Genomic DNA, 23,951 nt, shown 5'->3' with positions numbered 1-23,951 from the left:
ACTAAAGACTGATGGATCGAGTACTTGCACCAATGCTGGGAAGGAACGTGCAAGCCTACGTCGATGACATGGTCGTGACCTCGCAGGAGAAAAGCAAGCACGTTGCAGACTTGGAAGAATTGTTCACGACGATCGCCAAGTTCAAGTTAAAACTCAACCCGGAGAAATGCATTTTCGGCGTGGAGGCTGGAAAGTTTTTGGGTTTCCTCTTGACTGAAAGAGGAATAGAAGCCAACCCAGACAAGTGTGCCGCCATCTTGGCGATGAGGAGCCCAGCTACGGTGAAAGAAGTCCAGCAGCTAACAGGTCGGATGGCAGCCCTATCTCGCTTCGTGTCAGCTAGCGGAGAAAAGGGGCATCCCTATTTTCAATGTCTGCGGCGCAATAATAAGTTTGTTTGGACGAAAGAGTGCGAGGAAGCTTTCGTCAAACTGAAGGAATATCTGGCGAGCCCGCCGGTTCTATGCAAACCGCTGGTGGGAATCCCTCTCAGGCTGTATTTTGCTGTGACTGAGAGGGCGGTGAGTGCGGTGCTCGCCCAGGATCAAGATCAGGCTCAGAAGCCTATTTATTTTGTGAGCAAGGTGTTGCAGGGCCCAGAAACGAGATATCAGGCCCTGGAGAAGGCTGCGCTGGCTGTGGTGTTTTCGGCGAGGAGGTTGCGCCACTACTTCCACAGTTTCACAATACTGGTGATGACTGACCTGCCCATCCAGAAGGTCTTGAAGAAGCCTGACGTTGCGGGAAGGATGGTGAAGTGGGCGGTAGAGTTGTCAGAGTTTGATATTAAGTACGAGCCCCGAGGCCCGATCAAGGGGCAAATCTTTGCAGATTTCGTGGTTGAGCTCTCATCAGAGGCGACGCGGGTTGAAGGAGACGATTTCCGTTGGGTACTTTCGGTGGATGGATCGTCGAACCAGCAGGGCAGCGGTGCTGGAGTCATATTGGAAGGACCCAACGGCGTGCTGATCGAACAATCGTTGAGATTTGCCTTCAAAGCCAGCAACAATCAAGCAGAGTATGAGGCGCTGATCGCCGGGATTTTACTGGCCAAGGAGATGGGAGCTAGGGTGCTGATGGCTAAGAGTGACTCGCTGCTAGTCATGAGGCAAGTAACAGGCGAGTTCCAGGCTAAAGATCCACAAATGGCGGCTTACTTGGCGTATGTGCAGGAATTGAAGAGTTCCTTTGCCTCTTTTGAAGTAGTACATGTTCCCCGAGAGCAGAATGCCCGAGCTGACTTGCTTGCCAAGCTCGCCAGCTCAGGCAAGGGGGGTAGGCAGAGGACGGTGATTCAAGAAACTCTGAAGACGCCAAGGGCATTTGTAGCAGATCACCTGGTCCTTCGAATAAGCAAGTCGACGGAGAGAGCAGCGAGAAGCCATAAGTCCCTGACGCAAGAAACTCTGAGATCGCCGAGAATTAGAGCATGTCGAGGAGAGGAGGTGGACGTGATGCAGGTTTGCACCACCCATGAGCCAGACACTTGGATAATACAGTACAAGCGATGCCTGGCAGATGGTCTCCTCCCGCTTGACCCGACAGAAGCTAGGAAGGTAAAGAAAAATTCCAGCAAGTATACGTTGATTGATGGCGATCTGTACAGGTTTGGGTTCACTCACCCGCTCCTGGAATGTATACACGGCGAGAAGTGCACGAGGATCATGGCAGAGCTCCACGAGGGTATATGCGGAAGCCACGTCGGGGGTCGAGCTCTGGCCGCGAGGACTCTCCGTGCAGGCTACTACTGGCCATCCATGAGAGAAGATTGCAAGAAATATGCCCAAAGTTGTAAACAATGCCAGCAGCACGCCGATTGGCATAAGGCACCTCCCGAGGAGTTGAAGTCGATCTATAGCCCTTGGCCGTTTCATACTTGGGGAATCGACATCCTGGGACCTTTCCCGCTGGCGATCAGGCAGATGAAGTACTTGGTGGTGGCGATTGAGTATTTCACCAAGTGGATTGAAGCAGAACCAGTGGCCCAGATCACCGCACACAAAATCGAAGGTTTTGTATGGAAGAACATCGTGTGTCGATTTGGAGTGCCTAAACGCCTGGTGTCAGATAATGGGACGCAGTTTGCAAGCCACCTGTTGAAGAAGCTTTGCGAAGGGGTGGGAATTCAACAAGTGTTTGCATCCGTCGAGCACCCTCAGACAAATGGCCAGGTAGAGTCAGCTAATCGGGTGTTGTTGAGAGGTTTGAAGAGAAGGCTTGAGAAAGCCAAGGGAGGTTGGGCCGAGGAGGTGCCCCGTATAGTCTGGGCATATCACACCACCGAGCAGTCAGGAACCCATGAGACCCCGTTCAGCTTGGTCTATGGGTGTGATGCCATGATTCCGGTGGAGATCCAGGAGAGCTCGCCGAGATTCCAGAACTTCGTAGAGGAAGACTCGAATGAAGAGAGAAGGCTGAACCTGGATCTACTGGATGAGGTCAGGGAAGAGGCGAGGCTGAAGGCTGAGGCGGTGAAGAGGAGGATCGAGCGAAGATACAACTCAAAGGTGAGGCCAAGGCAGTTTAGAGAAGGCGATCTGGTGATGAGGAAGGCCCACCAGTATGAGATGGAGAATAAACTATCACCCAAGTGGACCGGACCGTTCAGAATAACCGAGGCGCTCGGGAACGGAGCCTACCGCTTAGAAACGCTGGAAGGAGGGGCGATTCCTCGCACCTGGAATGCCACACACCTGAAGTTGTACTATAGTTAAGAGCTTTGTAAGTAAAGACAAACACAAAGGTTATATTACAATGTTTCTGTTAAAACAGTTTGAAGGGGGCACTCTTTTTTCCCTAAGGAGGGTTTTTAATGAGGCCACCCAATAAAAGAAGAGTTTTCGAAGTATAAGACGTTTTCAGATTGCATGTGTGCTATTTTCAAAAGTTTTGAAGAAAGACCTTGTCATTTGTACATGATTTAAGGCAAGTAAAGATATATCGTGTGCTTTCTAAAAAGTCTTTAAGTCCTCATCGTTTTTCGGCGATTGGAGGCATCAGTTAAAGCTTTTAAGTCCTCATCGTTTTTCGGCGATTGGAGGCATCAGTTAAAGTTTTTAAGTTCTCATCGTTTTTCGGCGATTGGAGGCACCAGTTAAGTTTTTAAAGTCCTCATCGTCTTTCGGCGATCGGAGGCACCAGATGAAAGACCTCAACGCCCTCGCGCGTTTTGAGGCAAGTAAAGACCTCCTCGCCGTTGAGCGAGTGCAGGCGAGAAAGAGTAAAAGTCCTCCGTGTTTCTGGGGCGAGAAGATGTAACCCCTGGGGCAATGTAGAGGCAAGATAAAGACCTCCTCGCCGTCGAGCGAGTGCAGGCGAGAAAGAGAAAGGTCCTCAGTGCATCCAGGGGGGAGGAGATGTACACCCTGGGCAAGTTGAGGCACCAGATAAAGTCCTTCTCGCCGTCGAGCGAGTTAAGGCCAGTTAAAGACCTCCTCGCCGTCGAGCGAGCGCAGGCGAGAAAGAGAAAGGTCCTCAGTGCATCCAGGGGGGAGGAGATGTACACCCTGGGCAAGTTGAGGCACCAGATAAAGACCTTCTCGCCGATGAGCGAGTTCAGGCGAGTTAAAGACCTTCTCGCTTACATGCGAGCTTAGGCAAGATAAAATCCTTCTCGTCTCGAACGAGTTCAGGTATGGCGCAGAGGGTGGAAGAAGTTTGGAAGGTGGCTAAGGTAGGTTCGAAGAGAACACCTAGTCAGCCGGTCTTTGTTCTGAAGTCCAGGAGGGTAGAGAGAGATCCCTAAAGGTGTCTCTGCCCCCATGCAAAGAAACGATTGCCAAAGCATGAGGCTAGGAAAAGCTAACGTTACCAAGAATTCTTGGCGATCGGGAAAAGTTCAAACAGCGGCGAGAAGGTTAAAAGACTTGTTTGATGAAGCTGGTCGAGTGGGACGGTGTTTGAGCCAATAATTGAGTTACAGTTCGTTGCTTGGAAGGTATTCTTATGATAAGGTTAGTGCCTTAAGAGTACAAGTTGTTTAAAGTGATTATTGCTTAAGTTTGAAGTGGCTCGAAGCAGTTGAGTCAAAAGTCGCGTTTGCAAAATCACTAAGTTAAATCCGACAAAGTTAAACATGCAAAGAAGGTTAAAGCGCTTAAAGAAGTCAAGAGAAAGAATATTCAGACTTTGTCATTGAGTTAAGTATCTGTTAAAAGCACATATGCACGAGTTTATTACAAGGTATATACAAGGGAAATCATAAAGTAGCAGATGAGGTGGAGTTGATTAGTCTTCAGCAGGAACGACCTTTCCATCTACTACTTCGTTGTTCAGCGACACCATGCTGAGGTCGAGATCGGGGAATAGGCATGCGAATTGTTCCCGAGCGGCTTCGAATCCAGCAGCCAGAATCTGAGCAGAGTTTAGCTTAAGTTCTTCAATTTGCCCTTGAAGTTCTTCAACCTGCTTCTTGAGCTTTTTGTTCTGCTGCTCCAGCTCTTCAACCTGTTTTCTGAGTTGTTTGTTGGTCTCTTGAGCATGGAGAAGGTCTTCAGTAACCTTCTTGGATTCCGATTGAGCTTGGGCCAACTCAGCAGCCATCTTTCCTTTCTCCTTGTTTGCCTCGGCGAGATCAGCCATGGCGTCGTCCCTCGCCTTTTCTACTTGCCCAAGTAGTTTCTCGCGGTCGATCGACCTCTGCTCCAGTTTTTGCACCTTGGCGGCGTCAGCTTTCATGAGAGCCTCCAGGTCGACTGCCTTGGCGCGAAGAGGCACAATTTTGCTTTCCAGCTCGATCTTCTCTTGGGCAAGCTGGTGAACTTTGTGGCGAAGGTCAGCAGCTTCCTTGCGCGCCAGCCTGAGCTCGGTATTCATGGCATCCTCCACTCGGAAGTGTTCGATTTCTGCGAGCGTCAGGCTGAATGACAATTTCTCCACCTCGACCTTCATAGTGCTATTTTCAGTCTTGAGGTTGAAGAGATCGTCTTGAAGCCTCCTGGTGGAGCTCTCCACAGCCCTCGTTATAAGGTTTGCTGCTTGGAGAGGCGTCAGGGGGGCTTGTTGAGGGTTCTCGCCGCCACCTTCCTTAGCAATATCTTCAGCGGTTGCTTCCTGACGTGGCGACGCAATCGGGGATTCGGTAATCAGGATTGGAGAGGTATGAGCCACCTCATCCCCGATTGGAGCATTTTCTGCAGCTGAAGCGTTTGAAGGGGGGGCCCCTCCAGCTGACATGTATGGCGTAGAGGCGCTTGGGGGGTCCTCCAGGAAGTTTGGCTCTTGGGCCTCAGCTGCAGGTGGCGCAGTGGCTAGTGGAACCGCTTGGACTGGAGAGGGAGGGGCCTGCGGCGTTGGCGATGATGGAGGAGGAGCAGGCGTCGATGGTGGTGTTGAGGTTGGAAGAGGGGGTGGAGCAGGTGGAGAAGAAGGTGCCACCCTCTTCCTTTTCGTAACGAGGCCATCCTCTGTGACCTCGTCATCCTCTTCTTCCTCCTCATGGACGATTTGAGGGGCTTTTCGCTTAGGTCTCTTAAGGACCAGTTTCTTGCGCTGGGTGGGTTCCTTGGGCGGTGATCGCCCATGAACGATGGCCTTCTCGACCGCCGAGTTGGGCACCGTTTGGGAACTGGTCGCCAACCCGTGGTTTCGGGCGAGCGCCTTCAATTCGGCGAGCATGCCTCTGCCCAACATGTTGTCTGCATGAAACGAGAATGCATGGGTTAGCTCAAAGAAGAAAAAGATAAGTGTATAAGGTAATAAGCAGCAGAGCAGATGGTATGTGCAGGAAAGGTAAAACCAAAGTCTTGTGCATATCGCACAAGACGCCCAGAACAATTAAACAGAAGCAGTATCAAAGCAATAGTTCAGATGTCCTAACCTATTTGGAATTCTAGCTGATCCTCAAAGAATTCGAAGGAGATCAAGGTGGTGGTCAGGAATGTTATATTGGCGTCCGCCACCCTCTTCCAGAAAAGACAGAGGTCTCTGTCCAATGCTCCCATGCTATCAGGACTTCTGGGCCTCCTGAAGCAGCTCTTGGACTCCTTTTTCCCCTTGTCCACCCAGTACAAGGGGAAGCCATCAAGAAGGGAGGTGTCCTTGTCGTTTGCACGTACTTGGACGAATTTCCCCTTCCAGTCTTTGTACGATTGCTGGAAGATGGTAAAGATGGATCTCCCAGCAATCGCATTCAATCTGACCCACAGGCGGTCTCCTGGGTGCTTGGCTTCGAAAAGGAACAAAAACACGTCCACCGACGCGGGCAACCCCAGGTGGTCGCATGTTATTTGAAAGGCTCGAACAAACGCCCAGCTGTTGGGGTGAAGCTGGGCGGCAGCAATGTTGAGCTCGGTCAGAAGTTCCCTCTCGAATCGGGTGAGAGGGAACCTGAGCTTGACCTTCTTGAAGAAAGTCGTATAGACAAAGCAGAAGGGCCCGTCGGCGCTTACTTTGTCATCAGCACACACGGGCAGATCGGCGGGGCAAGGCAGCACCATCATCTTCTCGTCGTGCTCCTTGTGAAACGATTGGTGGATCTCGTCCCCCTTAGTCAGCCGCAAAACTGCTCCCGCAGTGTTTACCGACGAGGTCTCCTTCAGAAGGGTTGAGTTAGCCCAGGGGTATAAAGTTTTGAAGTCTGGCAGAGGGACGGGGGCTCCTCCAGCGTTAGGTGGAGTCGCCTGGGCCAGGACAGGTTGGGAAGACGCAGGCCTCACAGCCTGCGAAGACGAAGCGCCACGAACTTGTGTTGGGTCGTGTGCTTGTGAAGGAAGGTTTCGTGCTGAAGGAGGTGGGTTCGGGGTAATCTTTGTGCGAGTCATGATAGCAGCTGCAAAGGAAGAAGAAAGGAAAAATGGTCAGGGGGTTACAAAGGCTGACTCGATCATAGAAGGAAGGAGAAGAACGAACGAATGAAGGTTCGTGGCGACGACTGACGAAGCCCTAAGTTGCGAAGAATGAGAAATGGAAAGAACAACCCACAGCGTATGCACCAGGCAGTTACAGGATGATGCAAATCGGTGAAAATGCTAGGGAACCCAGCAGATGAAGGAAAGTAGTTACCTTTCGATGATCAGGAAGACGGTGGAGGGAGATGGTGATCTAGAGCGTTGAAGAGCGTCGAGAGTTTTCGCAGAAGGAAGTGAGAGCGTTTGCAAGCGCGAAGAAAGTGATGGAACAGTGGAGCGTAATGGGTTTAAGGGTTTTCGAGATGATTTTAGGAAGCGCTAACGGCAGATGAAGAGAGCCGTTGATGAAGCCACGTGTCGAACGATGAGTGAAGGGTTTGGTGGAGCGTCAGAGCAGCAGAAGGTACAACCGCTTGGAATTCTGCGTCAGTGCCACGTAGATCGGTGTTAACGAAGGCTCTTTCCGTCTTTTCGCTAGACAAGTCTTCGCTTAAGACTGGGGGGCTTGTGTACTGCCCTGGTGGTCGGGTGTGATGACGTGGCATCCTCTTACAGTATAGGCGTGTTGACAAGGCGCCAGGTTGGCAGAAGGGAAGGAAGTCGGGGGGCACGTGTGGTCGCCAGTTGTTAAGTTGGCGTGTTCCGATTTCCAGATTACCAGAATAGGCGATCGCCAGGTTGAAGATGAAGTCGCCCGATGTAGATTCAGGCGACCTAGTCATTGGAGATCGCCAGAGAAAGCACAACGCCGAAGATGAAGGAGAAGCAGATTGTGAAGGCGACCGGCGAGACCACAGGGAAGGTGTATGAAGGCCCTAAACTCGCCAGTTCCAGTAGAGATCGCACTCCCAAAGTTAGCTATGCACTGGGCAGTACCATGCATAAGTAACTTAGTCAAAATGAGAATAGAAGCAGCGCCAAGTCAGGGAGCTCCCAGATGATGGCACGTGTACAGTTGGGTGCGAGCCACGTGTCCAAGTCTGTAACTGCCAGGAGAGAGAAAGCCACCAGGTATATAAGAGTTCTTAACAAACTTTCTGAGGTACGCACGTTCAATTCATACACTTTACGCTTGCGAGTGATAGAGCTGACTGTGAGAGAGGATTTGCACGGTTCTTGTTCTTAGTATTTGGTGATACCGTCACTGACTTGAGCGTCGGAGTGCGATCGGCCGCAGCGGCGCCGTGCTGTTTCTTTGCAGGTTCTTGAGGTAGATCCCGAAGAGAAACGGAGGTGAGAAGCGGTGCGCACGTCGATCCTTTGACGAGGCATTCTCCAGCGTTCCGGTCAACAGGCAGGATCAGATAAAAAGACACTAAGGCTCATAAATCCTAACTCCCACCAATTTGACACAGTTTTAATTGAAAATAGTAATCAAAGTGAAAATAGTTTCAAAATACAATTTCTAAGCAAACAAACACTTCCACTTTTGTTATTCAATCAGACAACTCTTATCCCAAATACAACAACAAAATAATTAGTATCTATCTTTCTCATCCTCTCCCCTCAAATTTCTCACTACTGTAGGCTCCTTAATTTCTTCTACAATCAGAGTGAAAAGGGAAGAAAAAACGGAAAAAAATAGTGAAAATTTATTATATTTGAGTAAAAGTTTAAATAAAATGATTGATGTAATTGAAATGTAAAATAAAATTAATTGTATAATTAATTAATTTATTAAAATATTTATTAATTACTACTTTATAATCTATGCATGAAAAAATTCATGATCAAATTTTTTAATTACTCTATTCAAATTAGTACAAATAAACTAAACCATTTTGAATATTTAATAAAAAATATAAGAAAAGTATTCTTTCATCATAACTTTGTGGATTCATTTATTTGCACTTGGGTTATCAATTATGTTTTTTTTTCATGTATAATATGTGGCTTAAATGTTTTGTCTCATTCACAAGCACAGAGCAAAGATCCATCAATATGAGAAACACGAGGCAAGGATCTGTCGCACCAAACGAAGGGGAAAACATCACCATGCAGCAGATCATGGAGACGATGCGTGCCCTTCAGGAAACGGTGGCGGCATCAAGAATGGATCAAGAACGCATCTAGGTTGACCTGCCTGCATCGCAAGTGAGGAATGAAGAACTGCGCAGGACCAACGAGGAACTGTGCAAGAATTTGCAGTAGTAGGCAGGGGAACGTGTGGTGGATGAGCGAGCACCGCCCACACCACCCAAGGCTTTCCCAATGCCATTTTCGAAGCCGATCATGGACGGCGTGATACCCACACCACCCAGGGCTTTCCAAACTCAAATGATGTTGACTAGGGGCTTTGATGCAGTGCATTACAAGCTGTTCATGAGCTCGCTGACAGGCATAGCGCTAGATTGGTTCGTCAGCCTCCCTGACGGGCATGTGACATCGTTCGCGTAGTTTTCTACTTTGTTCAGGGAGCAATACATAGCCAAACGGGCTCCCCCGCCAGTCTCTTACGATCTTTTCGATGTAACGTAGTACCAAGGAGTGTCTTTGAAGTTGTACCTCAACCGATTCGGGGCACAGGTGGTGAGGTTGCACACCAAAGATGAGGATATGATGGTGCACACCTTCAGGAAGGAAATCATGCCGAAACCCTTCAGTGAGTCACTCATCAAGAGTCACCCCAAATCTTTCGACGAGATCAGGCGCCGAGCGGTGGCCCATATCGTCGCGGAAGGGTCAAGTCAACCTCAAGCCATGAGAGTACATGAGGCGACGACAGAGAAGAAGGCCCCAGCGAAGCAGCAGCCCTACGAGCCCAGGAAGCCCTAAACCAGGGGGCGCGCAAGGGAGGATGTGATGAGAATCAAATAAAGGAGGCTTTTATTAATGGAGGAAGAGGACATCCACCCTCACATTTGAAGTTCTTCCTTCTAGTCTTCTCAAAATTAAAAGAAGACATAAAATAAAGATGAGGCCCAAGCCCAAAGCCCAAGCCCAAGCCCAAGAAGGCCAAAGCCCAAAGAGCCCAAGTCCATCCCATGAGGGGCAAGGCCAAGCTTTGAAATACTCTTGTATAGTTTTAGGAGGTGTGGTTATTAAATAAAGGAGTGTGAAAATGTAAAATAAAGTCACATTGTCCATGTGACTTAGGAGAGTGGTGTAGGTGTAGTTTTTACAAGGTGTCATAGTAGAAAAAGGTCACACCTCCCACGTGACTTGTTTTTGGTGGGAATTTCAAATGAGTTTATTTGAATTTTCCCACCTATTTTTCAGCACCTCTAGGCTATAAATAAAGGTGCTTAGCTTGTACAATTCAGATTTGAATTTTAATTAGAGAAACTATACTCAAATTTTGAGAGAGCATTGGAGAGCTTTGAGCCTTCTTCTCTAGTCTTATCTTGATGGTTCCATGGTTACCTCAAGTGGCGGCTTGCACACTCATCTAGGAGCATCCATCCTTCTAGTGGCGTGATCATTCAACCATACATCCATCTTCATGAGCTTTCTCCTCTCTTTCCTTCCTTCTCTTTTAAAATTCATGTGTTTGAGCTTTTGTTCTTGTTTTGGTTCGGCTATTTCTGTTTTCCAGCAGCTGTTCTTCTTCTTTTCTATGTTTTGGTTCGGTGCTTTTAAAATTCCAGCACTCTTATTCAGTTTTCTTGCCTTTTAATTCATTTTGTTCGGTTCATTGTTGTTCTTTTTCAATTCTATTCGGTGCATTTGCTTCTTCTTTCACTTTAATCGGTTCAATTTGACTATAATTGGAACTTCCATATGAGTTTGGATTTGGTGCTAGTTTTGGTGAGTTCTTGACTTAGAAAATTGATCCAATTCTAAGAAAAAGTGCCTAACTATTGTCCAACTCAAGAATCTTTCTCTTCTTTGCTATTGGAATCATATCATGTGGTATGCACAACTTCCTGGTGTTATTGATGGAGCTGATCGCTATTCCCAACATAGCGGAGAGGCTGAAGATTTCGCGAAAACTAACAAGAGATTAAGGCCCAACAAGAACGCTTGTAGTGAGTTCCACCAAGCGTATGGCCTTCCCATACATAACAGCTTGTCACTCGGACACCAGTTGGACGAACTGGTGAAGAATGGCTTCCTAAAGGACTACTTGCAGGAACCGCATGGAGCCCAGACGTTGGCAGCGCCAGGGTGTGATTAGGGGCACGGGATGTTCGTTCATGGTGAAATTCACACCATTTCAAGAGGTTTCTCGGGCGGAGGATGCACCGCTACTCAGCGGAAGAAGTATGCACGAGCGATGATGACGGTAGAGGTGCAAGAGGCAGACCAGGCCCTTAACATCACCCTCGTCTTCACCAAGGCCAACCTCCGAGATGTCGTCCCCCACGACAATGACCTAGTGGTGATCTCGGTAGTGACAGCAGAGAGGAAGGTGCATGTGTCCTGGTGGACCAGGGAAGCTCGGCAGACGTGATGTTCTGATCGACTTTCAACAAGTTACAGTTGTCTCCCGACTAGTTGAGGCCTTACACCGGCTGCCTTTATGGGTTTGCTGGAGACCAGGTAGAAGTGCGTGGGTACATAGAGCTGAGAACTACCTTCACGGATGGTGTAGCTTCCCACACAGAGAACATCAGGTACCTTGTTGTTAACGCTTCCTCAACTTACAACATACTGTTGGGAAGACCTGCCCTGAACAGGCTGAGAGCGGTAGCATAGACAAGACATATGAAGATGAAACTACCTTCCTTGGGTGGAAGAGTGATCACCATCAGATCATACCAAAAGGAGGCTAAGAGGTGCTACGAGAATAGCCTCAAAACAAAAAGAGGGGTGTTCACTGTCACCACCCGGGCCCCTAGCGAAGAAGGGGTCGCCCATGCGGAGGTCGCCCGGGAAAGGCGATCCAAACCAGCTAGAGACGTCCTAGAGAAGGAGATCGACGATAGGATGTTCAGACTTGCCAAGTCTCTAGGCCAAGGAATGCAGGACCAGATTGCCGAGGTCATAGCACGACACATGAATGCTTTCGCATGGTCCGCCTCAGACATGCCTGGCATAGACCCCGACTTCTTATGCCATCGCCTTACAAAGGACCCCCAGGTCCGACCTGTTCGCCAGAAGAGGAGAAAATTCAATGAGGAGAGGCGACAGGTCATCAAAGAAGAGACACTGAAGTTGCTGAGTGCCGGCCACATCAGGGAGATCAGTACCCAGAGTGGTTGGCAAACGTGGTGTTGGTGATATGATTCCAATAGCAAGATATAGATGATTCTTTGACATTTTATGGAATCAACTTGAGTTGGAAAGGTAATAGGCACTTTTCTAGAATTGGATCAATGTTCTTTGATTCAAGAACTCACCAAAACTTGAGCCACCACACCAAAACTCATATGGAAGTCCATTTCTTGTCAATTGAACCGATTAAAAGGCATAAGAACTCAAATGAACCGTTTAAAATGCCTAACAAATGAATTACACCGAAAAAAAGCAAGAAGAAAGAAGATGAACCGATTAAATTCAGCAAAGAAGAAGATGAACTGAACAAAACAAGAAATAAAGCTAAAACACCAAATAGAAACGCAAGAAAGGACCTAAGACATGTTTTAAGAGTTCATATGGACATGGAGATGAAAGAAATGGATGGAAAAGAGAGAAGACTTATGTGGTTGAAGAACTTGGTTGATGAACACGCCACTTGAAGTGTGATTGCTCCAAGATAAGTGTGAATTGCTCCAAGATAAGTGTGAATTGCCGCCACTTGAGGAACCAAGGCACTCAAGATGAGACTAGGAAGAGGAGAAGACAAATCTCACTCACTCAATCACTAATTTGGGAGAGTTTCATTACTTCAAAAATCAATTCTATTATTTGAAGGACCTAAGCCCTCCTTTTATAGGGGGAGAACCGGTCATGAAACTTACAAAGCAAGCTAACCAAAAGTCCCTTGCATGTTACCCACTTCTAGCACCTAAAGTGAGACATGAAGAGTCACCTTCTAGAAAATTCTAAACTAATGCCTAAAGATGCTTTACAAAAGAGGTATCTAAGGTTTCCCTCTAAGCACCATCCTAAAAACTATATATTTAAAACATTCTACTTTTTATACAAAAGAAACTATAAAGAGAGATATTAATTGAAGCCCAATCTTGAAAGCTTGTAGACTTCTTTGGCTTTAGGCTTGGTCCTCTCTTTATTTTATGTCTTCTTTAAATTTTGAGAAGACTAGAAGGAAGAACTTCAAATGTGTGGGTGAATGACCTCTTCCTTCATTAATAAAAGCCTCTCCTATTTGATCTCCATCATACTCCTCGAGTTGGAGAGAATTCGACCACGAATTCTGAATCCCTGCATATAACAAAGTCAGTTTATTTTTACAATTAAAAGTGCAAAAAAAAGGCAAACATGACTTAGCATTAGTAAATAGTGGGAGTTCAGAAAAGGAGGTTCTATAAACAAACCAAGTTGGAAAAATTTGTTTGGGAATTATGATATGTTTTGGAAAAAGACCTCTTAAATGGTGAAACCCATTAGGAGGTATGAAAAAATCATCCCTAACATTTTTTAACCAAGTTGGTGTTGAAATAGGAACCTTGGAAAATGAAAAAGATAAAGAAGAAGAAGACCTTGGAGGTTCCATGTGAGGCATAGCACGAGTCAACATGATGGATTTTGTGGATTAAGTGGTGTGACTCGGTTTAGTACTTACTTCTTTTTCTTTCTCATTTTCTCTTTTAGTTTTCATTTTTATTTGGTCCTCATGAACCTCTTTGGGAGATAGAGGTTTTAAGATAACCTTGCATCCTTGGAAGGAAAAAGACATTGTATTGGATAGGCCATCATGTAAAACATGTCTATCAAATTGCCAAGGCCTTCCTAAAAGAAGATGAGTTGCTTCCATGGGTACAACACCACATAAAACCTCATCTTTATACTTTCCTATTGCAAAGTTAATGAGGACTTGTTTGTTAACCATTATTTCACCATTGGTACTTAACCATTGCAATTTATAAGGCTTGGTATGAGAGATAGTGGGTAAGGCTAACTTCTCCACAACTCTTGTACTAGCCACATTAGTGCAACTACCCCATCAATAATCAAGGAACATAACTTGTTGTTGATAAGACAGCGGGTGTGAAAAATATTTTCCCTTTGGATATCATTCAAAGATTTTGGAATTGTGCCCAACATACGCCTTATCATCAATAAGTCACCTTCACAAGGACTTTCGCTCTCAATCTCACTTGATGGCTTAGAAGGTGAAGAATGCCTAGATGAATTGGAATCATGCTCACTAACTACTACCCCATTATGCATAAACATATTCCTTTTAGAAGGGCAATTAGAAGCTATGTGACCATATCCTAAACATTTAAAACATTTTTTACTAGACGATTTGATGGGTGATATATGAGTAGAAGTAGAAGGCTTAGACTCTTTAGGTGTGAAAGAATAATCCTTAGAAGGAAGGTTTGAAAAAGACTTTTTTATTTTTCCAAGAGTTGTTGTAGTAACCATCATTGGGAGAGTTTTTAAAAGCATTTCTCTTAGCAATTTGAGCTTCAACCTTCATTGCAAGGTGAATCAAAGATCTCAAAGATGAATACTCTTGAAGTTCAACAACATCTTGAATATCCCTTCTTAGGCCACTTACAAACCTAGCTATCATAGCTTCCTCACTTTCTTTCAAATTAACTTTAAGTAAAAGCATTTCTAACTCCTTAAAATAGGCATCCACACTTAGCGTGTCTTGTTGAAACCGTTGGAGCTGCAACATGAGGTCTTTCCTAAAGTGTGGTGGCACGAATATAAAGCGCATACACTCAACCAAATCGTTCCAAGAGACCACGGGAGGTCTCTTGTTATAACAAATGTTCGTTACATAGCTATGCCACCATTTCATGGCATAATCAACAAATTCTAGGACGACTAACGTCACCTTTTGGTCCTCCTCAACCTCATAGGTGTTAAAGATTTGTTCACATTTAACCTCCCAATCTAGATATACATTAGGATCACTATCCCCATTAAAACTAGGAACTTTGACAAAAGGAACTTGAGGCTTGGACTCATGGTGAGGTCTTTGGTCACAGTGATGATTTCTCTCATTGGAATGATGATGATGCCTCCTTCGTCTAGGATCATCTCTATAGCCGTGAGCAGATGCAGAACCCTTTGAAGAATGCCTAGGAGAAGGTTGTCTCTCATGCAAAGAATGGACAACTCCTTCTTGCTGCAATTCAATCTTGGCCAAATGTGCTTCTAATCTTTGCAATTCTTCATCCTTTTGAGCAAGAGCCTTCCTTGCTTCTTTCAATTCATTAAGTACATAAGCTCTATGAATAGAGCGTGGCTTTGAAGATTCAGCACTTGAATAGGTATCCATTAGAAAAGAAAAACAGCAAACACAAGAACAAAGAATGTTAAGAAAACAAAGTTAGCAACAGCAATTAGAACAAAATGCCGAAGGTAGAAGTCACTCAAAGCACTCCAAAGAAAGAATACTTCCTTTTACCAATCTGATCTTGAGGCATTTAGTAACCTCAAATGAAAGATGTCAAAGCAATAGCACACAATCTCAAAGCTAAGCACCACAAAACCAAAGAACCAATGAAAGACAAACAAGAAAAGGTATAAACAAGAAAAGGCTATAACAAAAGGAATACAAGATATATGACAAACTCAAAGATTAGTGAATAATATACAAGCAAGAAAATAAGGTACTCAATGAAAAGAAGGCACACAAAAGAGACCTAAAGAAAAGCACTAGAGTAGATGAAGAAAACAAAAACAGAACTATTGGAAAATATTTTTGTGCAAACTGTGCGTGATGCTTACAGATTTATCTGGAATGATATAAAGTGAACTGGATTATGAAATTGTAACCACAGAAAGTTCAAGATCTTATCTCAATAATGGCACTGGAATTACTCAAAAACAGTAAGCCAATTAATTGTGATAAATTTTCTAAACTCACTGCCAGATTACCGTATTTTTTTCGGCAGAATTACACACTGTTTGTATTTCATTTATCATTTTTTTTGTACTTTGAATTTTAAAGTACTTCTTTTTTTTACTATTTTATAACACTTTGACGAACTCAAATCCAGAATTTCAGAAATTTCCAGTAAGCAAATCAATTGCAATAAATCGAAACAGTTAGCACGTTTTCAGGAAAACAAAGGAATCCTAACAAGAATGAAAAACAGAATTAAGAACTAGCAAAGACATAATAGAAATGATGTTTGAGAACTTGTATAGGTCTAAAATACAAGTATGAACTCAACACTAAAAAGAAAATGCATCAAAGGATCAAGAAACAAACTTAGAAAACTGCACCACACAAAATCAAGAAACAAAAAATTACAACAAAAGGACCACAAAGAATTGATAACATTGTTGGAAGAAACATGACTTGACAAAACTTTATAAGGATTCACAAATCAAAAAGACACAAAAACAATGTAATATCAAAAAGAAAACAGCAAGAAAACTCAAAAATAACCTAAAACAGAAAGGAAACAACAAGAATAGGAAGTTCTTTAATTAAAGAGCCTACAAACAACTCAAAACACAAACAAGAATAAACCTAAACTCTAGATACCACATGATATGATTCCAATAACAAGATATAGATGATTCTTGGACATTTTATGGAATCAACTTGAGTTGGAAAGGTAATAGGCACTTTTCTAGAATTGGATCAATGTTCTTTGATTCAAGAACTCACCAAAACTTGAGCCACCACACCAAAACTCATATGGAAGTCCATTTCTTGTCAATTGAACCGATTAAAAGGCATAAGAATTCAAATGAACCGTTTAAAATGCCTAACAAATGAATTGCACCGAATAAAAGCAAGAAGAAAGAAGATGAACCGATTAAATTCAGCAAAGAAGAAGATGAACTGAACAAAACAAGAAATAAAGCTAAAACACCAAATAGAAACACAAGAAAGGACCTAAGACATGTTTTATGAGTTCATATGGACATGGAGATGAAAGAAATGGATGGAAAAGAGAGAAGACTTATGTGGTTGAAGAACTTGGGTTGATGAACACGCCACTTGAAGTGTGATTGCTCCAACATAAGTGTGAATTGCTGCCACTTGAGAAACCAAGGCACTCAAGATGAGACTAGGAAGAGGAGAAGACAAATCTCACTCACTCAATCACCAATTTAGGAGAGTTTCATTACTTCAAAAATCAATTCTATTATTTGAAGGACCTAAGCCCTCCTTTTATAGGGGGAGAACCGGTCATGAAACTTACAAAGCAAGCTAACCAAAAGTCCCTTGCATGCTACCCACTTCTAGCGCCTAAAGTGAGACATGAAGAGTCACCTTCTAGAAAATTCTAAACTAATGCCTAAAGATGCTTTACAAAAGAGGTATCTAAGGTTTCCCTCTAAGCACCATCCTAAAAACTATATATTTAAAACATTCTACTATTTATACAAAAGAAACTATAAAGAGAGATATTAATTGAAGCCCATTCTTTGAAGCTTGTAGACTTCTTTGGCTTTAGGCTTGGTGCTCTCTTTATTTTATGTCTTCTTTAAATTTTTAGAAGACTAGAAGGAAGAACTTCAAATGTGTGGGTGAATGACCTCTTCCTTCATTAATAAAAGCCTCTCCTATTTGATCTCCATCAGTTGGTGAAGAAGGCCAACGGGAAGTGGAGGATGTGCGTAGACTTCACAGACCTCAACAAGGCCTGCCCGAAGGACTCCTACGCCTTGCCAAGCATTGATGCTTTGGTAGACAGCACCTCGGGTTGCAGGTTGCTCAGCTTCCTGGACGCCTTTTTTGGGTACAACCAGATCAAGATGCATCCTAGGAACGAGTGCAAGAAGGCGTTCATGACAAAGCTATCTTGCTACTGTTACACAGTGATGCCCTTTGGGCTGAAAAGCGCGGGTGCCACCTACCAAAGGCTGATGGACAGCGTACTCGTTCCCATGATAGGGCGAAATGTACAGGCCTATGTGGACGATATGGTGGTGACCTTGCAGGTGAAGGATCAGCACGTCGCTGATTTGGAAGAGTTATTTACTACAAGAAGTGTGTGTTCAGGGTGGAAGCGGGCAAGTTCTTAGGCTTCCTACTCACCGAGCGTGGGATAAAGGCGAACCGTGAGAAGTGCGCCACAATCCTCGCGATGAGAAGCCCAATCTCAGTCAAGAAGGTGCAACAATTGACAGGGCGGATGACCGCTCTGTCTAGATTCGTATCAGCTGAAGGGGACAAGGGTCACCCTTATTTCCAGTGCCTGAGGAGGAACAATAGGTTTATCTAGACCAGAGAGCGTGAAGAGGCATTCCTCAAGCTAAAGGAGTACCTGTCCAGTCGCCCGGTGTTATGCAAATCGCAGCTGGGTACACCGCTTCGCCTATACTTTGTGATCACCAATCGGGCGATCAGTTCGGTCCTCGTGCATGAACAAGACCAAGTACAGAAGCCAATATACTTTGTGAGCAAAGTATTGCAGGGGCCTGAGGTGAGGTACCAGGCCCTAGAGAAGGCAGCCCTGGCAGTGGTGTTCTCAGCAAGGAGACTCCATCACTACTTCCAGAGTTTTACTGTGGTGGTGATGACAGACCTTCCTATCCGCAAGGACTTACAAAAGTCGGACGTTGGGGGAAGAATGGTACGTTGGGCAATAGAGCTATCAGAGTTCGACGTACAGTACGAGCCCAAAGGCCCTATCAAAGGCCAAGTTTATGCTGACTTCGTGCTAGAGCTCTCCTCGGCAGACGCACACCATGAAGAACCCAACTTCCGATGGGTGCTCTTTGTAGATGGGTCCTCTAACCAACAAGGGCGCAAAGCGGGCGCCATCCTAGAAGGGCCGAATGGACTGTTGATCGAGTAGGCGCTACGGTTCGCCTTCAAGGCCAGCAACAACCAGGCATAGTATGAAGCCCTGATCGCCGACATATTGTTAGCCAAGGAGATGGGTGCGTAGAGTCTGCTGGCGAAGAGTGACTCCTGCTAGTTACAGGTCAAGTAACAGGGGAATACCAGGCCAAGGATCCGCAGATGGTAGCTTATCTATAATATGTCCAAGTTTTGAAGAAGTCATTTGCGATATTCAAGTTGGTACATGTCCCTATAGAGCAGAATGCCCAAGCTGACTTGCTAGCTATGCTCGCCAGTTTAGGCAAGGGGGGCAGACAGAGGACCTTCATCCAGGAAACCCTGAAGACACCTCGAACCTTCACCACAGATAATTCGGTGGGGGTCCATCAGGTTAGAACCTCGGGAAGAGGGAAGAGGAGTCATCGGTCATTGTCTCAGGACACACTGAGAACGCCCAGGATAAGCACATACCCAGTTCTTGGGGAAGAGTCATTACAGGTCTGCCTGGTTGAAGGAGGAGAAACCTAGATGACGCCCTACAAGCGGTACCTGGCAGATGGGATACTCCCGCTGGAACCCATAGAGGCCAGGAAAATAAAGAAAAATTCGACTAAGTACACCCTCATTGACGGAGAGTTGTTCAAACACGGGTTCACCCACCCTATTTTGGTATGTGTAAGTGGCGAGCAGTGCGCACAAATAATGGCAGAACTCCATGAAGGGATATGCGGGAGTCATATCGGTGGTCGATCTCTAGCATCGAAGGCCATTCGTGCGGGATACTATTGGCCAACCATAAGGGAAGACTGCACGAGGTACGCACAACAGTGCAAGAAATGTCAGCAACACGCTGACTGGCACAAGGCACCACCAGAAGAGCTCATATCGATTTATAGCCCTTGGCCGTTCCATACCTGGGGAATCGATATACTGGGACCTTTCCCTTTGGTGATACGACAGATGAAGTACTTCGTGGTCGCCATATAGTATTTCACGAAGTGGATAGAGACCGAGTCAGTGGCGCAGATCACGGCCCACAAGATCCAGCACTTCGTGTGGAAGAATATAGTATGTCGCTTTGGAGTACCGAAACGCTTAGTGTCTGATAATAGCACCCAGTTCGCGAGCCAACAGCTGGGAAAGCTATGTACGAAAATTGGGACAAAGTAGGTGTTCGCATCAATCGAGCACCCCCAGACAAATGGGCAGGTTGAGTCTGCCAACCGAGTCCTGCTGAGAGATTTGTAGAGAAGGTTGGAGAAGGCCAAAGGGACCTGGGCAGAAGAAGTCCCTAGGATTGTGTGGGCTTACCACACCACTCCCCAGTCCACCACCAGAGAAACACCCTTCAGCTTGGTGTACAGCTCGGACGCGATGATTCCCGTAGCGATCCAAGAGAGCTCGCCACACTTCTAGAGAGAAAGGTGAACCTTGATCTACTGGATGAGGTAAGGGAGGAAGCAAGAATCAAAGCTGAAGCCTTGAAGAGAAGGGTGGAGTATAAGTACGACTCCAAGCTGAGACCTCGCCAGTTCTAGGTCGCCGACCTGGTGATGCGACAGGCCCACCCGTACCAGCTAGAGAACAAGTTGTCCCCCAAGTGGACTGGTCCTTTCAGGGTGATAGAGGCCCTTAGGAACGGGGCATATAAGCTTGAGACATTAGATAACGGCGCGATTCCTCGTACATGGAATGCGACCCACCTCAAATTTTACTTCAGTTGAACTATTAGCATTGTACGCAGTTTTTAGGGGATAGTCTTTTTCTCTTCCAATTGTTTTTTACGGAGGTCACCCAATAAAGTTTCGATTGAAGTATATTCTCGAATAGTTTGTACAATGCAGTTACGAACTATTCCCTTGGGTTAGAAGTCTCGAGATCGGGAAAGGTAGGTTCGTAGAGAACACCTCCCCCTCAAGTGAAAACGCCAAGGTTGAATAGCATGGTTCACTAGTAAAATCCTCTCTCGCCCTTGTGCGAGGATGAGGTATGTTCCCGCCGGTTGACTGGGAACATCTTCATGCATGGCTTCTACTCGCGAGCTAGGGCACCTTCGTCTTCAACTCGGATCTCCGCCTTCCTCCGCCGTGAGCACCTGAAAAGAAGTGAACAAAGGGGCGCCCTCGCGGCCGTTTGCACTCCGACGATCAAGTCAGCAACCGAGAAATATCAAAAGAACATACCTCCGTATCGGAGCACCGTGAATGGATGCTCTGAAGGTGGTTGAATGACTGAGTAACTAATTTCTCTCTAATTGCCTGTGCGTACAGTGCGTCCGCGAGCAAGCAACTAGAGTGTGTGTGAAAAACTGAGTCTGGATCCCTGTCTCAAACGTCTAAAGCCCCTTTTAAACGTCTCAAGCATTTAAAGCGTCTTAAAGCGCATTTAAAGCGTTTAAAAACATTCAACGCATTTAAAACGTTCAAAGCATTTAAAGCGTTTAAAGTGCTTTAAAGCGTTCAAAACGTAAACTGGATAAAAACGTACCTTAGCAAACTTTCAGGGAAACTTATACACCTTGATGTTTCAGCACTTACTGTCATGTGTTCTTCTGACTTGATCGTTATTTTACGTGGAGGGCCTTACAGCGCCGTAACCCAACTTAGGGATATTCCATCGTGTAAGTCCTCCTTCCTCGAAGTGCATCTGGCGCAAGGGGTGACTTTCTGGGTGCCAATTCATGTGCCCCAGCCTCTAGTCACTCGCCCTGGGAGCGTACCTACCTTCCTCTCGTACTACGCACATGGTTCGCCCCTAGGCGTGGCCCTCTCATGGGTCGTATCTATCCCGGGGGTCTCCCAGAGGTGGCGTGGGTACTTCACGAGTCAGGTTACCCCCTGCTGGTACTAAAACCATGGCCTTGGAGCCACCTTTCTGTTACTGTTCTGAGGTACCGGGGCCCGAGGCCTCCTCGTCCGTACCGTGGCCCCTTGTGGTGTCGCCCCTTCCACGGTCTTTCCTACCCGTGGGTATCGAGGGCTGACACCGTCAATGCCTTAACCTGGCGACGCCTCATCCTGGCGATGCCTTAACCTGGCGACGCCTCATCTTGGCGACGCCTTAACCTGGCGACGCCTCATCCTGGCAACACCTTAACCTGGCGACGCCTCATCCTGGTGACGCCTTAAGCGGTCAACCTGTTGACTTTCCTCCCTGGGCTCCCTGGATGGGTCCCACCATATGTTTGACTTTGGCTTTGACTTCGACTTTGGTCAACGCCTGAGGACGGGACGGTACAAGGTCAGCTACGAACCATTCACCTGGGTTAGATATCTTGAGAACGGGAAAGGAAGGTTCGCAGAGAACACCTCCCCCCATCCTCGAGTGAAAACACTAAGGCTGAACCGTATGGTTCACCAGTTAAATCCTCCTTTGACTTCATACAGCAAGGACGAGGTCAGTTACGAGCCTTCCCCATGGGTTACAAGTCTCAAGGGTGGGCAGGACGGTTCGTAGAGAACGCCTCCCCCCTTTGAGTAAGAACACCAGGGGTGAAGAGTACGGCTCACCAGTAAAACCCTCCCTTGACTTCATACAGGAAGGACGAGGTAAGTTATGAACCTTCGCCATGGGTTAGAAGTCTCAAGGGTGGGCAGGACGGTTCGTAGTGAACGTCGGGATTAAACAGTACGGTTCACCAGTTAAAATCCTCGTCTGCCCCTATGGGGTAAGTGCAACGCCAGTTACGAGTTTCTCCTTGGGCTAGAAGTCTTGAGACTGGGTAGGATGGTTCGCAGGGAACGCCTCCCTCTTGAGTGAGAGCACCGAGATGGAGACAATATAGTCCAACAGTTGAACCCTTCACTACCCCAGTGTGGTCAGATCGAGGTCAGATACAAACTTCGCCTTGGGTTAGAAGACTTAGAGTTGGGATATGATGATGAGCAAAGAGCGCCTCCCTCTTGAGTGAGAACACCAAGGCGAAGACAGCACGGTCCACCAGCGGCATCGGCAAGACATCTCCCTACTCAGTAAAGTAGGAGCGAAGTCAGTCAGCGGATCTCTCTCTCTCTTGTCTAGTAAGGCGGGTTTGGAGAGCGGTGATAAAGAATTCCCTTATCTTTTTGCAACCAAGGTAAGGCCAGTTAAGGGTTCGTGTGCACGTCACCGCCCTAGAGTATGAATGTTCATTAGACACGTTGTTAGGAATGTTACTATGAGACATTGCGGTTAGCAACCAAGACAAAGAAAGCAATCTAAGGCAAGCAAGTTCATAAATAAGACAAAATATATGTATACATATTTGTCCCGACCAACCCTCGGTGATTGACCCAGAAACTGACCTCAGACATCACGCACCAACGCTTGGTAATGGAAGGGGGCCACGTGAGGTGGGCTCCAGACTCAAATACTAGAGAATTGGTTAGTCTTTGATATTTTTATCCTAAACCTCGATGTTGGAGATCGATATCGAACCTCACCAGTAGAGGGAGAAGATCGGACATCGGTCGTCAAGACAATGTAGAGGGCCACGTAAGGTGGGCCCTAGAGTTTTGCTAAGATAACAGTTAAAGACAAGAGATATGTGGGAAGCCTAAGTCACGAGGGATCCATGCATGTGGTGTGTATGATGCATGAAGGTGCAACACGTGAGGATAATCCTGGGAGGCATTAAAACCCACTAGGGTTAGGGTTCCTAAGGAAGCTGCATGCATGGCATGTACACACTTAGGGCACCCACGAAGCAGATGACGCTAGAGAATAGGTGCACAAGTTGGTACCCAAGCAGCCACTCTGATTATACATTGCACTCCAGTTAAGGAAGGTTCCATGTGCCAGATACGCTAAGATTACCTAAATAGCGGCGTAGAGACATTTTCCAAGGAACCCTATATAAGGGTAATATCACAAAGGTAAACCTTAGTTTCATCCTATATAAAAGGTGCCAAGAACCCTAGTAAGGTATGCAGTTTCTAAGATTGAAGCTAATATACACACTTGGTGTTTCCTTGCCTTAATACTGACTTAAGCGTCGAAGTGCAAACGGCCGCTAGGGCGCACCTTTGTCTTTGCAGGTGAGAGGTTTCTTGATCAAGAAGGAACGTTTCCCAGGCAAGATCGAAGGGCCGTAGCAGTTGTTAGGGTCAGCCGGCAAAGCGAGTCAACCAGCAAGAACATTTGGCGCCCACTGTGGGGCTTTTTAAATCAAGGTCCCACTAGCAATCACGTTAAGAGTCTTTACTAGCAATATGAGGAGTACGAGGTAAGCAGCTTCTGGATCCGCAGGAAGGGTACCCTCCGGAGGGGACAACGTTACCACGCAGCAAATCTTGGACATGATGTGTGCCCTCCAAGCAGAAGTAGCGGCATCACAAGCGGACAAC

At 46.2% G+C, this 23,951-nt stretch overlaps 1 protein-coding gene across 1 annotated transcript in view; it reads right to left on the bottom strand.

Moving 5' to 3' along the window:
* LOC137817565 (uncharacterized) overlaps positions 1–15,153 on the bottom strand; it is a 35,585-nt gene extending 20,432 nt beyond the window's left edge. Inside the window, exon 1 of the mRNA XM_068620850.1 lies at positions 14,589–15,153. Coding sequence (XP_068476951.1) covers positions 14,589–15,153 — 565 coding nt within the window. The remainder of the gene's footprint in view (positions 1–14,588) is intronic.
* Positions 15,154–23,951: the final 8,798 nt, after the last annotated feature.

This window comes from Phaseolus vulgaris, chromosome 10 (assembly GCF_000499845.2).
Source record: "Phaseolus vulgaris cultivar G19833 chromosome 10, P. vulgaris v2.0, whole genome shotgun sequence".
In the NCBI taxonomy this organism is placed as follows: domain Eukaryota; kingdom Viridiplantae; phylum Streptophyta; class Magnoliopsida; order Fabales; family Fabaceae; genus Phaseolus; species Phaseolus vulgaris.
This window is presented reverse-complemented; position numbering and strand designations above follow the sequence as displayed.